The sequence below is a fragment of the Thermobia domestica genome, chromosome 10, assembly GCF_964235325.1.
Source record: "Thermobia domestica chromosome 10, izTheDome1.hap1.1, whole genome shotgun sequence".
NCBI classification, from domain to species: domain Eukaryota; kingdom Metazoa; phylum Arthropoda; class Insecta; order Zygentoma; family Lepismatidae; genus Thermobia; species Thermobia domestica.
In genome coordinates, this window is record NC_137463.1 from 121,410 (window position 1) to 136,169 (window position 14,760).

At 34.5% G+C, this 14,760-nt stretch overlaps 1 protein-coding gene across 3 annotated transcripts in view; it reads left to right on the forward strand.

The window, feature by feature from the left end:
- Positions 1 to 14,760, forward strand: part of LOC145662224 (uncharacterized) — a 151,382-nt gene that overhangs the window by 98,979 nt on the left and 37,643 nt on the right. For 2 of the 3 annotated variants that reach the window (XM_081727561.1, XM_081727562.1), the window contains exon 3: positions 1,022 to 10,789. The exons of the other annotated variant lie outside the window; for it this stretch is intronic. In XM_081727561.1, the coding sequence (XP_081583687.1) occupies positions 1,022 to 2,603 (1,582 nt within the window). In that variant the 3' untranslated portion in view covers positions 2,604 to 10,789. Of the gene's footprint in view, positions 1 to 1,021; positions 10,790 to 14,760 lie in introns of those variants that run through there. 3 annotated transcript variants of the gene reach the window in all.

A 14,760-nucleotide genomic window follows, 5' to 3' on the forward strand; every position in this document is an offset into this window, starting at 1 on the left:
AAGGAACAAGTTTGTAAAGTAATGTATAAATTATGTAGAAACAAAAATGAAGTACAATTAATACACCCCGAAACATCGTTAGTAATAGATGTCGGTGTCTCCTCTCTCTGACTCGACTTCTCTTACATGTGAAATAACACATGAAATTTCAAGAAATAGGTAGCAAGAAAGGTCGTGTGTTTCAATGTTAGGTGCTAAATTATAACACTAGGTCAGTATCTTGCAAATATTGTGAACATAAGAATGTATGCGCAACTTCTAAATTATTCATTCTAGCTTTGGAAAATTCAAGATTACTAATAAGACGCCAACTGACCAAAGCAGTATATATATATATATATTTTAAGATCATATATTTGTATATATTTTAAGATTATGCAGAAATATATAATCTTAAAATATATATATATATTGCTTTGCTCAATTGGACTTTTATTAGTAATGTATGCGCAAGTGTGTCTTCTGAGACATGGTGAAACATGTGTCTTCTGACAGTTACCCAACCTAATTTGTTTATAACATATAAAAATTTAATATATTTATAACAACAATATTAGAATCAAGTTTAGAAAATCCACTTACGTATAAATTTAAACTGTTTAGCGGTGTAAAAGTATGTGGAAGTACTATACCATTTTTTCCACATATTTACTTCCATAGAACATATTGTAAGTAAATATACATTTATGGGTATTCTCTAAATATAATAACATAATGCCGTTCAGAATATACATTTTGAAAAATCATCTGGACATAACAGTAATAATTAACGGTATTAAGAAACGAATTATCCTATGAAATCATAATATACTAATATAATTCAATTTTCTTTGTGATTGTAGAAAAAATTCCGGAATATTACCCATCACTACTTGGGAAACTCTCATATTTTAGATGCAAAAGAAGTACAATACAAAATAAATATCTTCCTATTAGTGCTGTACTTTATATACCAACGCTTGTATTTTTGTGGTGTTTCATATTATATACTTCCATTTCGTGTTTATTCAATTTTTTGCAGATTCCGTAAACATACTCCTTCCAGAAGAGCACATACGTTCATTACACCAATGGAAAATATTTCTCATTTTGGTAAGGTACCTCGTACTAACAAGGAAGTTTACAAAAGAATCTCTCGATCCCTTTTGCCAACACAAGCGTTAATACATACAGCAGAAAATTCTTGTACGTGCCAAGACTGCAAAAAGGAATGTATTAATCGTTCAAATTCGGCTGCACACATGGTAATACATACAGGTGAGAGAACTCACACGTGTAAAGAGAGTGGAAGCAGATTTACTCATCGTGGAAAGTTGGCAAGACACATGTTAATATATACGGGTGAAAAACGCCACATTTGCCAAGAGTGTGGAAAGGGATTTACTCACAGTTCAAGTTTAGCAAGACACATGTTAAGACATACGGGTGAAAAACCCCACAGGTGTCAAGAATGTGGAAAGGGATTTACTGAACGTGGAAATTTGGCAAAACACATGTTAATACATACGGGTGAAAAACCCCACAGGTGCCAAGAATGCGGAAAGGGATTTACTTGTCGCGGAAATTTGGCAACACACATGTTAATACATACGGGTGAAAAACCCCACACGTGCCATGAATGTGGAAAGGGATTTCTTCAATGTGGAAATTTGGCAACACACATGTTAATACATACCGGTGAAAAATCCCACAGATGCCAAGAATGCGGAAAGGGATTTACTAGACACGGATATTTGGCAAAACACATGTTAATACATACGGGTGAAAAACCACACAGATGCCAAGAGTGTGGAAAGGGATTTACTCAATCTGGAAGTTTGAAAGCACACATGTTGATACATACGGGTGAAAAACCCCACACGTGCCAGGAATGTGGAAAGGGATTTACTCATCGTGGAAAGTTGGCAAGACACATGTTAACACATACGGGTGAAAAACCGCACAGATGCCAAGAGTGTGGAAATGGATTTACTCAATCTGGAAGTTTGAAAGCACACATGTTGATACATACGGGTGAAAAACCCTACACGTGCCAGGAATGTGCAAAGGGATTTTCTCAACGTGGAAGTTTGGCGACACACATGTTAACACATACGGGTAAAAAATCCCACACGTGCCAAGAATGTGGAAAGGGATTTCATCAACGTGGACATTTCGCGAGACACATGTTAATACATACAAATGAAAAGCCTCACACGTGCCAAGAGTGTGGAAAGGGATTTTATCATCGTGCACAATTATCAACACACATGTTTATACATACGGGTGAAAAACCCCACAGGTGTCAAGAATGTGGAAAGGGATTTACTGAACGTGGAAATTTGGCAAAACACATGTTAATACATACAAATGAAAAATCTCACACGTGCCAAGAATGCGGAAAGGGATTTACTAGACATGGAAGTTTGGCAACACACATGTTAATACATGCGGGTGTAAAACCCCACACGTGCCAAGAATGTGGAAAGGGATTTTCTCAGCGTGGAAGTTTGGTAGGACATATGTTAATACATACGGGTAAAAAACCCCACACGTGCTATAAATGTGGAAAGAGATTTCTTCAACGTGCGCAATTGGCAACACATATTAATACACACAACTGAAAAATCTCACACGTGCCGAGAATGCGGAAAAAGATTTACTAGACGTGGAAATTTGGCAACGCACATGTTAATACATACGGGTGAAAAACCCTACACCTGCCATTAATGTGGAAAGGCATTTTCTCTACGTGGACATTTGGCGACACACATGTTAACACATACGTGTGAAAAATCCCACACGTGCCATGAATGTGAAAATTTGGCAGGACAAATGTTAATACATACGGGTGAAAAACCCCACAAGTGTCAAAAATGCGGAAAGGGATTTACTAGATGTGGATATTTGGCGACACACATGTTAACGCATAGGGTAAAATACCCCACACGTGCAAGAATGTGGAAGGGATTTTCTCAATGTAGAAACTTGGCAACACATATGTTAATACATACGGGCGAAAACTCCCACACGTGGCAAGAGTGCAGAGAGGGATTTACTGGACGTGGAAATTTAGCAGCACACATGTTAACATATAAGAATGAAAAACCTCACGGTTTCAAGAATGTGCTCAGTGATTTTCTCAACGTGGAAATTGGGCAAGACATCTTTGAATACATACAGGTGCAAAACCCGACATGTGCCAACAGTGTCGCAAGAGGTTTAGTAAAGGTTCAAGTTTGGCAAGTCACATGTTAATACATATCGGTGTAAAACCCCACAGGTGCCAAGAACGCGGAGAAGGAATTTATTGGACGTGGAAATTTGGCAACACAGGTTAATACTCACGGGTGAAAAATCCCATAGGTCCCAAGAATGCGGAAAGGGATTTACTGGACTTGGAAATTTGGCGAGACACATTAACGCATTCGGGTGAAAAATCCGAGAAATGCCAACATTATGGCAAGAGATTTACACTACCTGGAAATTTGGTAACACACATGTTAATACATAGGAACGAAATATCTTAGACGTGCCAAGAATGCAGAAAATAATTTATTCAACGTGGAGATTTGCCAAAATACATGTTAATCTACACGGGGGTAAAACTCCACTTATGCCAGCAATGTGAAAAGACGTTTTCTAGCAGTTCAAGTTTGGCAAGGCACATGTTAATACATTACGGGTGTAAAACCGCACAGGTGCCAAAAGATTTACACAACCTGGAAATTTGGCAGCACATGTTAATACATACTGGTAAAAATTCCCCACACGTCCCAAGAGTGTGGAAAGGGATTTACTCAATCTGGAGGTTTGGCAGCTCTAGGTATTTACACACTGGGTAGATAAATAAAAATTGGATTTTAATTACTTACCCAAATGGGTATTTATTACAAACTGCAAGATTACCTGATAAGAATACATAAAAAATAGAATAAAATCTTCCAGATACAAATGTATTTAAAGAAAGATGCAACCCTGAAACTGGAAACATAATTTATATCTTGTAACATTGCATGGAACAATTCCTTTTCTGATTAAGTTCAGTACTGGTATTGATTTGAGACTTGTTGAGAGTAGACATGCCTCTTATCTTACTTGAATTTCCTAAGATTTCTATTATTCATGAAGAGAGAAAACTGAAAATGGGTAGAAATAAAAGTAATATTTGGAGCGCGTATTATGTACGAAGTGACAAATCAGTAAACTGCAAGTACTGTGGTAAAAACTATACACGCAAATGTAAATGAAATGTCAGATCATGTCAGTAAATGTTTTAAGTGTCCTGAAAGTCTAAAGAAAACAATTTTTAACGGTTTACAAGGGAAAAATTTGTTTGATTGTTGGCAAAATATTGAGACAGAACAAGTGAATGGAAGTGAACAACCTACGTCAGGTTGTAGCAACAATAAAATCATTGAAGACTCTTTAGTAACGAGGGTGGCTGATAAAACTTTGATGCGGTTTCAGATATGAAGAGTTCCCCCATCTATGAAGAATTTCATCTAGTAGCATTACCACTTTTATGGATACAATGAGAGCTGATGAAAACGTAGGTAGCCTATATATGCATACCGTATCATATGTAAATTAATAAGTTAATGAGCTCACACACACATCACATGTCAAGTTACGTTTTGGGTTGAACGATAAGAGAGTAGTTTGCTGGCTTGCAGTATCTATAAGTTGTCTCAAATATCAGATAAAAACTGCAAATGGCAAGGGACAATTAACTACATATGTAATAAATTCAACAATTATTTTCTTATATATGACATTGTATTTACCCTAGTCCAGCGCAAGTGTTTCTATTTTTTTCATATAATTCAAGGACATGCCATATGACGTTGTAAAACAAGTCGAAAAACGATGCCTCAAAAGGGGTTGGTAAAACAAGTTACAAGTATTTTCAAATAGCTTATATTTTGCAAAATAATGGCCACATAGTCAAATAAGTTAAAAATTTAAGGAACAACTTGATACCCAGTTTAATGAAATACAAACACAGCTATGCGTAGAGCTACAAAATTCGAAGTATCTAAATCTTCAATGCGACGGTTGGAGTATGTTTGTAATGAGAGAATAATCAACCTCAATATTACAAACCCCCATCCAATATTTGTTCATTTTACCAACACGAAAGGTAACCGTCACACTGCTGAGTGCACTAGATATCAAACATTTGAGGTGATTGGAAAAGTTCTTTGTTCTCACTGGTGATAATGCAGCAAATATGCAGAAAGCTTTTTCTCTTGCCCAAGAAAAATATCTCCATTTGTAACCATTGTTATGTAAAATACACATGTTGAACCTTGTCTCATTGGTATTTTAAAGTGTTCTTCAATCTCTTGAAAGTCTGAAAGCTGCAAAAGTCACTCTTCAGAACTTAGCTGTTCATGAAACCACTGAAAGATATGCAACAAAGGAAAAAAACGTTATATTTACCCTATTTGGGTAATACCTGGGTATTTACCCAGAGTAAATACCTAAAAAGTATTTACCGGTAAAAGTCTCATCACTAGGCAGCACACATGTAAAAACATTGGAATGAAAAATCTCACACGAGCCAAGAATGCGGAAAGGGATTTAGTGGACGTGGAAATTTGGCGACACATGTTAATACATACAGGTGAAAAGTCCCACAGTTGCCAAGAGTGTGGAAAGAGGTTTACTTAGAGTTCAAGTTTGGCAAGACACATGTTAATACATACCGGTGATAACTCCCAGAGATGCCTAGAATGTGGAAAGGGATTTACTAAGAACGCAGATCTGGCAAAACACACAACACATAACGGTCAAAAATCCTACACGTGCCAAGACTGTGGAAGGGCATTTACTGAACGTGGAAATTTGATAAGATACCTTTTAATACATACAGGGCAAAAACACCACAGGTGCCAACAATGTGAAAAGAGAGTTACTCCTAGTTCAAGTTTAACCAGTCACAAGTTAAATAAGTGTGAAAAAGCTACACGTGCAACGAAAGCGGAAAGAGATTTACTCAACGTTGATATTTGGCAAGACACGTCTTAATACATACAGACGCAAATCACTACATGTGCCAACAGTGTGAAAAGACGTTTACTGATAGTTAAACTTTTGCAATACACGTGTTAATACATACAGGTGAAAAGTCCCACAGATGCCAGGAATGTGGAAAGGGATTTACTCAGAGTTCAAATCTCGCAGCACACATGCTAATACATACGAATGAAGACCACCACTGGGGACAAGAATGTTGAAAGGGATTTCCACATAGTTTAAATTTTGAAAACACATGTTAATATATATAGGTGAAAATCTCACACGTGCCCACAGTGTGGAAAGAGGTTTACTTATAGTTCATGTTTGGCAGCACACATGTTATTAAATACCAGAGAAAAGCCCATAGCTGCCAAGGACGTGGAAAAAATTTACTCCAAGTTCAAATTTGAAAAAACAGACGTTAATACATACAGGTGAAAAAACCTGAACTTTCCACGAATGAGGAGACGGACTTACTCGTCGTGAAAATTTGGTATAACACATGTTAATACATACACATGAAAAACACCACAGGTGCCAAAAATGTGGAAAGAAATTTATTCAAAGTTCAAATTTGGCAACACATGTTAATACATATAGGTGAAAAAAGTCAAAATGTCCCAAGAGTATGGAAGAGGATTTACTGATAGTTATAGTTCGACAAAACACATGTTGACACATAGAAGTGACGAGCTCACGGGCGCAAATAGTGTCAAAAGGGAGTTATTAGAAAATATTCGGTAAAACATATATTCCTACATAGAGATGCCAAAAAGCCGGTTTTTTGAATCGATGGTTTTTTGCACATAAAATGCCAGCTTTTTTGGGAAAAATACGAGAATTTTGGAAATTTTGGATTTTTTTAATTTTCATGATTTTTCTATTTAGATAGCTTTCTTATCGTATACTCTAAAGTTAAATAAGATTTCATGACCTAAATGCTATATTTCGCTCTGGAATTCAGCATCATGATGGATGGAACACATATTTTATAAATTAAAGTAAACATAAAGTACGTAGTATTTGAGGGCAGCTGTAGAAGGTATTTAACTTTATTTTAACTTCTGAGTTATCGACATTTTTTCTTTTCTACGTCATTTCTTTTTAGTCATCTGTGTTTCATTTCCTAGAGATTAGTAGGCCTACTCCAGCTTCTAGCACATAAGTTAAATTTTGTTTTTCAATGTATCCGTCAGAGCGTACGTTTGTCAGTATATCTGTCAAAGCGTACTTCCACATTCTTGTTATACTGTAGCTGTGCAATGATTTAGCAATAATCTTCCGGATACAAACTCGAATACCATTTTATACAAATAATCAGTACCGGATTCAGAAAAGTATTTTGAGAGATGTTTCTCTCCTCAATGTTTTTTTTTTCTAAAATTTCCTAATTTTTATTAGGGAGATTATGAGTACAAGCATAACTAATATTTCGTTTTGTTTGTATATTCAGCAACAAGCTTCCGGATACAAACTTGAAGACAATTTAATACTGATAATCAGTGGGGGATTTAGAAAAGTATTTTGGGAGGGGTTTTTCTTATTAATGTTTAGTTTTTCTAAAAATACCTAATTTTTATTTGAGAAGAGCTTAAAGTTTATGAGTAAAGGCATAATAAATATTTCGTTTGTTTTAGAAATTCTTTAATTTCGGGGTACAAACTTCACCTGTAAAACATCCCCACCCTAACCTCCTTCGCAAATCCGTCACTGCTAGTAATTAGTAATAACAACAATTTAAAAATGATAAGAAAGGAAGTTGGCCAGAACTCACAGTACACGCATTATCTCTACATTCACAGATACAATCAACAAAAACTTTTGTCAAAATCGTCGAATGCAGGGTTGAATCCCGGACTTCTCGGTAGAAGCGCAAAAGCTAACCACTCACTCATGGTTGTGGTGCAGTTGTGCTTAACTTAAATATATTCTCTCTCTCTCTCTATGGCCTATGGAATCCGAAGGTCCATTGCCCCGTTCACAAAAGCTCTCCACTGACTTTAATCCTTAGCCAACTGGATACAGTTTTTACTTTATATTCCTATTTCTGCGAGATCCATTTTAATAGTATCCTCCCATCTGCGCCTAATGGACGTTTTCCGATTGGATTTCCAGTTAAAACTTTGAAAGCGTTCCTACCTTCTTCCATTCTGACTGCATGACCTGCTTACCTGAGCCTCCTATACTTGATGACCGTAACGATGTTTTGTAAACCGTATAAAGTACGCAGTTTTTCGTTATGAAGTTTCCCTCATTCCCGTTCCTCTTGGATCCGAATATTCATCTCAGGATTTTATTTTCAAATACTTTCAGTCTGCGTTCTTCCCTCAAGCGACCATGTTTTATAACCATAAAACACAACAGGCATGATTATCGTTTTATAATTTTAAGCTTTAAATTCCTCAACAGAATTCGCGACGACAAAATACTTTGAACTGAATAATAACACGAATTTCCTGATTTTACTCGACATTTAAGTTCTTTGTGGATATGATTTTGGTCTGGTGATATTGATCCCAGATATTTGAAAGTATCCACTTTGTCGAAAGTATTATTTGATATTTTAACACATCCATAATTTGCCATATTATGATCTCAGTGAACTTCCATGTATTTAGTTTTTCTCTGCATTTATTTCTAAACCTAAGGGTTTAATAAGGACTCTGCATTTCTTTCTATTGTTCTCCTATCATCCCAAATTTACATTATCAGCATACGCCGTAACCTGGTGAATACAATTCAGCTCTAGGGCCTGGTTGCTATCTTTAATTTTCCTTATAGCGTACTCCGGAACAAAGCTGAACAATAATGGTGATAACACATCTTCTTGTTTCAGGACATTCTCGACGTGGAAGCTCATGGACAAGAATTTTTCTGCTCGGACTTTACTTTGGGATTCATTTAAACACATTTTAATTAATCTAACTAGATTTTTCGGTATTCCGAATTCTGTAAGAATGTTGTACAATATTTCCCTCCTATCCGAGTCGAAAGCCTTTTTGAAACCAATAAACAGCTGATGTACTGGGTAAAGATTGCAAATCATTTTAATAAATATTTCTTAACTTTAGAAACATTTAACCCAATCAAAATAGCTCATCAAGAAAATAACTCTAAGCTACAGAGCGGAATAACTAAGTCCCTTTTTCTGAAACCAGCTACACCAGAGGATATCTTACAAATAATAAAAAGCTTAAAAAGCTCCAGCTCTCCAAGTTGGGATGAAATGCCATCCATGATTGTAAAGGAAAGTTCTCTTCTTATTGCACATCAACTCTGTCATATAATAAATCATTCATTTTTGACAGGAATTTTTCCTACGCGGCTTAAGTTAGCTAGAGTTACACCTGTGAATAAAAAGAGAAGTAAATTGGAGTTACATAATTATCGTCCTATTTCAGTTTTGTCGTGTTTTTCTAAAATATTTGAGTTAGCAATGAAATCGCGACTAAATAACTTTTTCCTTTTAAATAATATAATATCCACAAGTCAACACGGGTTTCAAAGCCAAAAGTCAACCAACACTGCAATCTTTAATTTCATCTCTGATGTAGCAATGGATATAAATAAAGGAAAGCATGTAATTGGTATTTTTGTTGATTTATCTAAGGCGTTCGATTCTATAGACCATGGTATTTTGCTAGAAAAATTGTATTCTTATGGCATCAGAGGTGTGGCAAACAATTGGATAAAGTCGTATTTATCTGAACGTAGTCAAACTGTTGGCATCTGTAAAGAGGTAAATGGCAGAAGAACAATGTTTAAATCATCTTTAATGAAAGTAACAAAAGGAGTACCACAAGGATCAATATTGGGACCTCTTTTGTTTGTTGTATATATTAATGATTTGGTTAATAGTCTAGGCTGTGTGAAGTCAACATTGTATGCTGATGACATAAATGTTCTTGTCAGTGGAGACTCAGTAAATGAAGCAGAAAGGCTCACTACAAAGACGCTAACAAAAATTATTAGTTGGTTAAACATAAATAAATTAACTATGAATTTAGGAAAAACTAACATTGTCAAATTTCGATTCCCGGGCCAAAGAAATGAACTTGTACCAATAACTGTAGACACTGTAGAATTATGTCAAACACCATCTATTAAATTTCTAGGAGTATATGTTAATGAAGATTTAACATGTTGAATACTCATGTTGAATACATTAATACTAAACTCAGTTCACTCTGCTTTGCATTCCGTAGGTTGCAAGGTAGTTTGTGCAAGGAAGCTGTCATGTCCTTATACTATAGCAAAGTTTTTTCAATAATAAACTATGGTGTTATATTTTGGGGGAATTCGAGAATAAGTGCTAGTACATTCCGAATACAGAAAAAAATTATTAGAATAATGTTTAGTATGCCTGAACGATCCTCATGTAAAAATATTTAAAAAATATATATATATAAATTATTGACATTACCTAGTTTATATATATATCGCACAATTATGTATGTAATCGAGCACAAGGATTTATTTACTTTAGCTAATACGATTCACTCATACAATACTAGGCAGGATTGTAATATGTATATTATCCAACAGAATTATGCAAATTTTAGCAAAACTGTGTATATGAATTGTATAAAATTATATAACAAATTACCAACAAAGTATAAGGACATTAACGAAAAACGGATATTCAGAAATACTCTGTTAGAATTATTGTTAGAAAAAAGCTATTACTCTGTGGAAACTTATCTTACTGAAAACATATAGAGAATGTAAATCATATCTGACAACTGTAATGCTTAATTGAGGATTGTCCTCATTTGTAAGCTATGAACAGGCAAATAAATATGAATATGAATATGAATATATTCCCATTTCTTTTCGAGCATTTATCGAATAGTAAATATGTGGTCGATAGTTGATCGATTTTCCTAAATCCACACTGATAATCTCCAATAATTACATCTGCATATGGAATCAATCTTGTTAATAGAATGTTAAGAGAAATGCCTCGATAATTATTATATTCAGTTTTGTCGCCTTTCTTGTGAATTGGAAAAGTGATTGATTTTTTCCACTCTTAAATGTATTCCATAGGATTTTTTTTTTTTTTTTTTGTTTCGTAATGATATGTTGTATTCCTGTCGTTAAAAGTTCAGAAACCTTCAGGGCTGGGTAAACCGTGATGGTGGTTATAAGTCTAGGAAACCGCACGATCAGACTAACAGTCTATTACCCATATGATCCATTAACAGAAAATTTGGTACTTTTCCGATTCTGAACAAGCTTAAGGAACAGTTATGAATTATACCTATAGAATTCAGAATTTTACCGATTTTGTAGATTCCAAGCACCTGATAGATGGTAACATTATTAAGTATGTGATCAATGAATGAAAAAATTGTTCGAATATTCATATGGATATGAAATTTAAAACGTAAAAAATTCAAGAATGTACAGGACCACCCGAAACTAAGCTCTTGATGTGCAGCTTTTAAGATTGTCATATAAATGTATTTCTCTCATGTTTTATTTTTTGTTTGAAAACGAGGGTGTGTGATATTTTGAAGTAATAACACTACATGCAATTTAGATAGTTATTTGTGTATCTTTTTTTTTAAAAAAGTACTTATTTTTGTTTGTAAGAAGTTAAAAAATTATATATATATATATATATATATATATATATATATATATATATATATATATATATTGGTTAATCCTTTAGAATTCATAACGTAAATATGTTAAGAATTTCAAAAATCTTTTCTTTTCCAAATTCATGGTTTATTTTAGAGGTTCTATATTATTATCTACATCAACCACTAATCAAATGAGTTCTTGTGCTGTAGAAAAGCGAAACAAAGTCTGTTTTATTAATTTAAAGCAAAATTTTGAAAAATGCCCAAAAAGTTTTTCCCAAGCAAAAAAGCGAAGCAGAAAAATACGAGTCCAGCTCTTGCATCTCTATTCCTACATGCAGCTAAAACCTCATTATTGCCAAGAGTATCGAAAGGTATTCCGGGAAAAACTCTTCTGGTAAACAAGTCACGTATACAGGTGAACAGCCTCACAGATGTGCCAAAATTGTGAAAACGTAATTACTAAGAAGTCAGACTTAGCAGCACATATAGTTGAAAATGAATAGAGTTGAAAGGTCTCACACGTGTCAAAAGTTTGAAAAATTTGGATTTCCATTTTAGTTACACTTAGATTCACACGTACATGTATAAAACTTTAAGTGACCGAAACTGTCCAAACTGATTTATTAAAAATTCACTTGGCAAAAGCTATATGGATATGTACAGACGTAACCCTAGAAATGCATAGTGTATGGAAAAAGATATAGTCTAAGTTCAGATATAGCCAATTTTACACTGAAACATTTTAAACACTTGTGTAACATAACAATAGAATAACTTGAAATCAAGACAGTGCAGTACAATGGCAACATTACAAAGATAGTTCATTTATAGATGATATGAAGCTATGCTCATTTAAAAAAAAACGTCTACAGTTTCTGGTAGCTGATTATACGTGATAACAATTCGGTTAAGAAGGAACCTTTGCACAATATTATTCTCTCAGAGCTCGAGTGTAGAAGAGATCACTAGACCGTGTTGTTCTAGCGCGTACGCGAAAATTGATCTGACTTAATAACTGTTCACACGATATATGGCCATTTACAATTTTATGCAAAAATATTAGGTCAGAAATTTTCTAACTAGGGGAGATTTGATATTGAGAAATGTTAAAACGTCCTTTTTCGAAAGTGTTCGGAGATGAGGTACTCAATACGATACAATAACTAAAAAGATATTAATTACAGAATTTAATTTTTTCAGACGAGTAGGGCAGGCCATAAACCAGATAGGAGAACCGTACTCAATAGTGGGAGCAACATAGGACAAGCTTAAGGAATTAGGATTTTTTATGTCAGTGAAGAGATAAAGGAGTTCTAGTTTCCTCATAACAGTATAAGATATTGTGCTTATATGATCTGCAAAAGTAAGCTTAATGTCAATAGTAACATCACGATCCCTGAAAGAGGTGACAGGACTTGTTGTGATGACCAATTTTGTAGGTTTTTTTTTTAGAGTAATCGTAAGAGAAGCACATTTCTCGATGTTTAAACTGTTTCCAAGAGTTACACCGGTTGAGAAGAATACAAGCATTACGGTGGATAGCAAGATCATCGTACTCTGATTTAACTTTTCTTTAGAGTTTGCAATCATCAACAAATAGAATATTGGTAGAGCTGTTTTAAACGAAGAAGGCAGATCATCCATGTATAATAAAAATAGAAGTGGACCCAGAACACTGCCTTGAGGAACTCCAGAAGTTACTGGAATAAAGTCAGAAAAGTAACCTGAAACTGAAACTCGTCCTATTACTGAGATATGTTTCTAGAAGACTAAGTAATTTACCAGGTATATTGAATCTAGAACTGAGTTTGTATAGAAGAAGATAGTGTGGAATTGAATCGAAAGCCTTAGACAGGTCCAAATACAAAATGTCGAGTTGAGAAGTTTCTGAGATGCTGTCCACAGCATCGGACAGAAGTACTAATAAATTAATAAGACAAGATTTTCCTGGCAAAAAAGATTGTAACATTCATCCTAATTGAATAATATAATGTAACATTCAACCTAAATTAAAAGTTTGCCAACACACATTTTCGAACATACAATTCAAACCCTTTGCACGTAGTAAGATTGAAGTAGAATCCCTTGAATAGTCATATTTAGCAAGATACTTAGTACAGACAGAAGAGAAACCTCGTACCAAGAGAAAAGAGATTTTATTCAAAGGCCAACCTTGGTAACGCACATGTTGAAATGCACAACAGATACGTCATGTACGCCTCATGCTAACATAAAAATAGAAAGCATTCTATTTACCAAGAGTGCAGCAATTTACAGTTCACATGTAGCAGCAAAGGCTAAAACAGTAGAAATATATCTGGCCACAATTGAGGAAAACATACAACCAAAATACAATTCTCTGAGCTATATTAGAGCATCACATGAATTACATCACATGTGCCTACAGCTGGGGAAAGGGCGATCGAAATCAAAATGGGCTGCATAGTGTTAACACATATAGCTTAGAAAGTTTATATAAACTAAGAGTGGAAGGAAGGGATTACTTTAAAATTGAATTATAAAATACATATTTTATCTGATACAAGTTCCCTGTCTTGAGATTATGAATGAAATTTTTGAAAGTCGAAAATTTTGTACATCCGTAACGCATGGAGACAAAAGGCCTTAACTTGTGACGAATGTGGAATACATTTATTGAAATATCACGCTATGAACATCCATGTTAATTCATAACTGTGAGGGTATTTTCAAGTAATAAAAAAAAACAACATTTAACCCCTTGCCCTGAAGTGACAACTCTAGCTCATCAGAACCTCCCGGTGCCAAGTACCACAATGACGAGTAACACTCGTCATAAAATTTAAACTATTGTAGCATCACGTAGGGTTACTATATTGATGTTTTGAAAGTTATATAATGATAAAATATCTACAGTACACTTTTTTTAATTTATACGTCAATTATTAGCATTCAGAAAAAAAAAATCGTAGTGGAAGGGTTTAAGAAAGGAAGTGTTTACAAATACATAAAAAACCGTCTCAATGTTGGGAATAATTTAGTTTCCGGGGGTGGTCTATAATCAGCAACGAAACATATACAGTTTATATATCAATCGATTCAGGTTGACAAAGCAAATTGATCGGTACCAAATTTAACTACATCCAGTTAACCACTTCCGGTTTACTGAGCCTAATTTAGT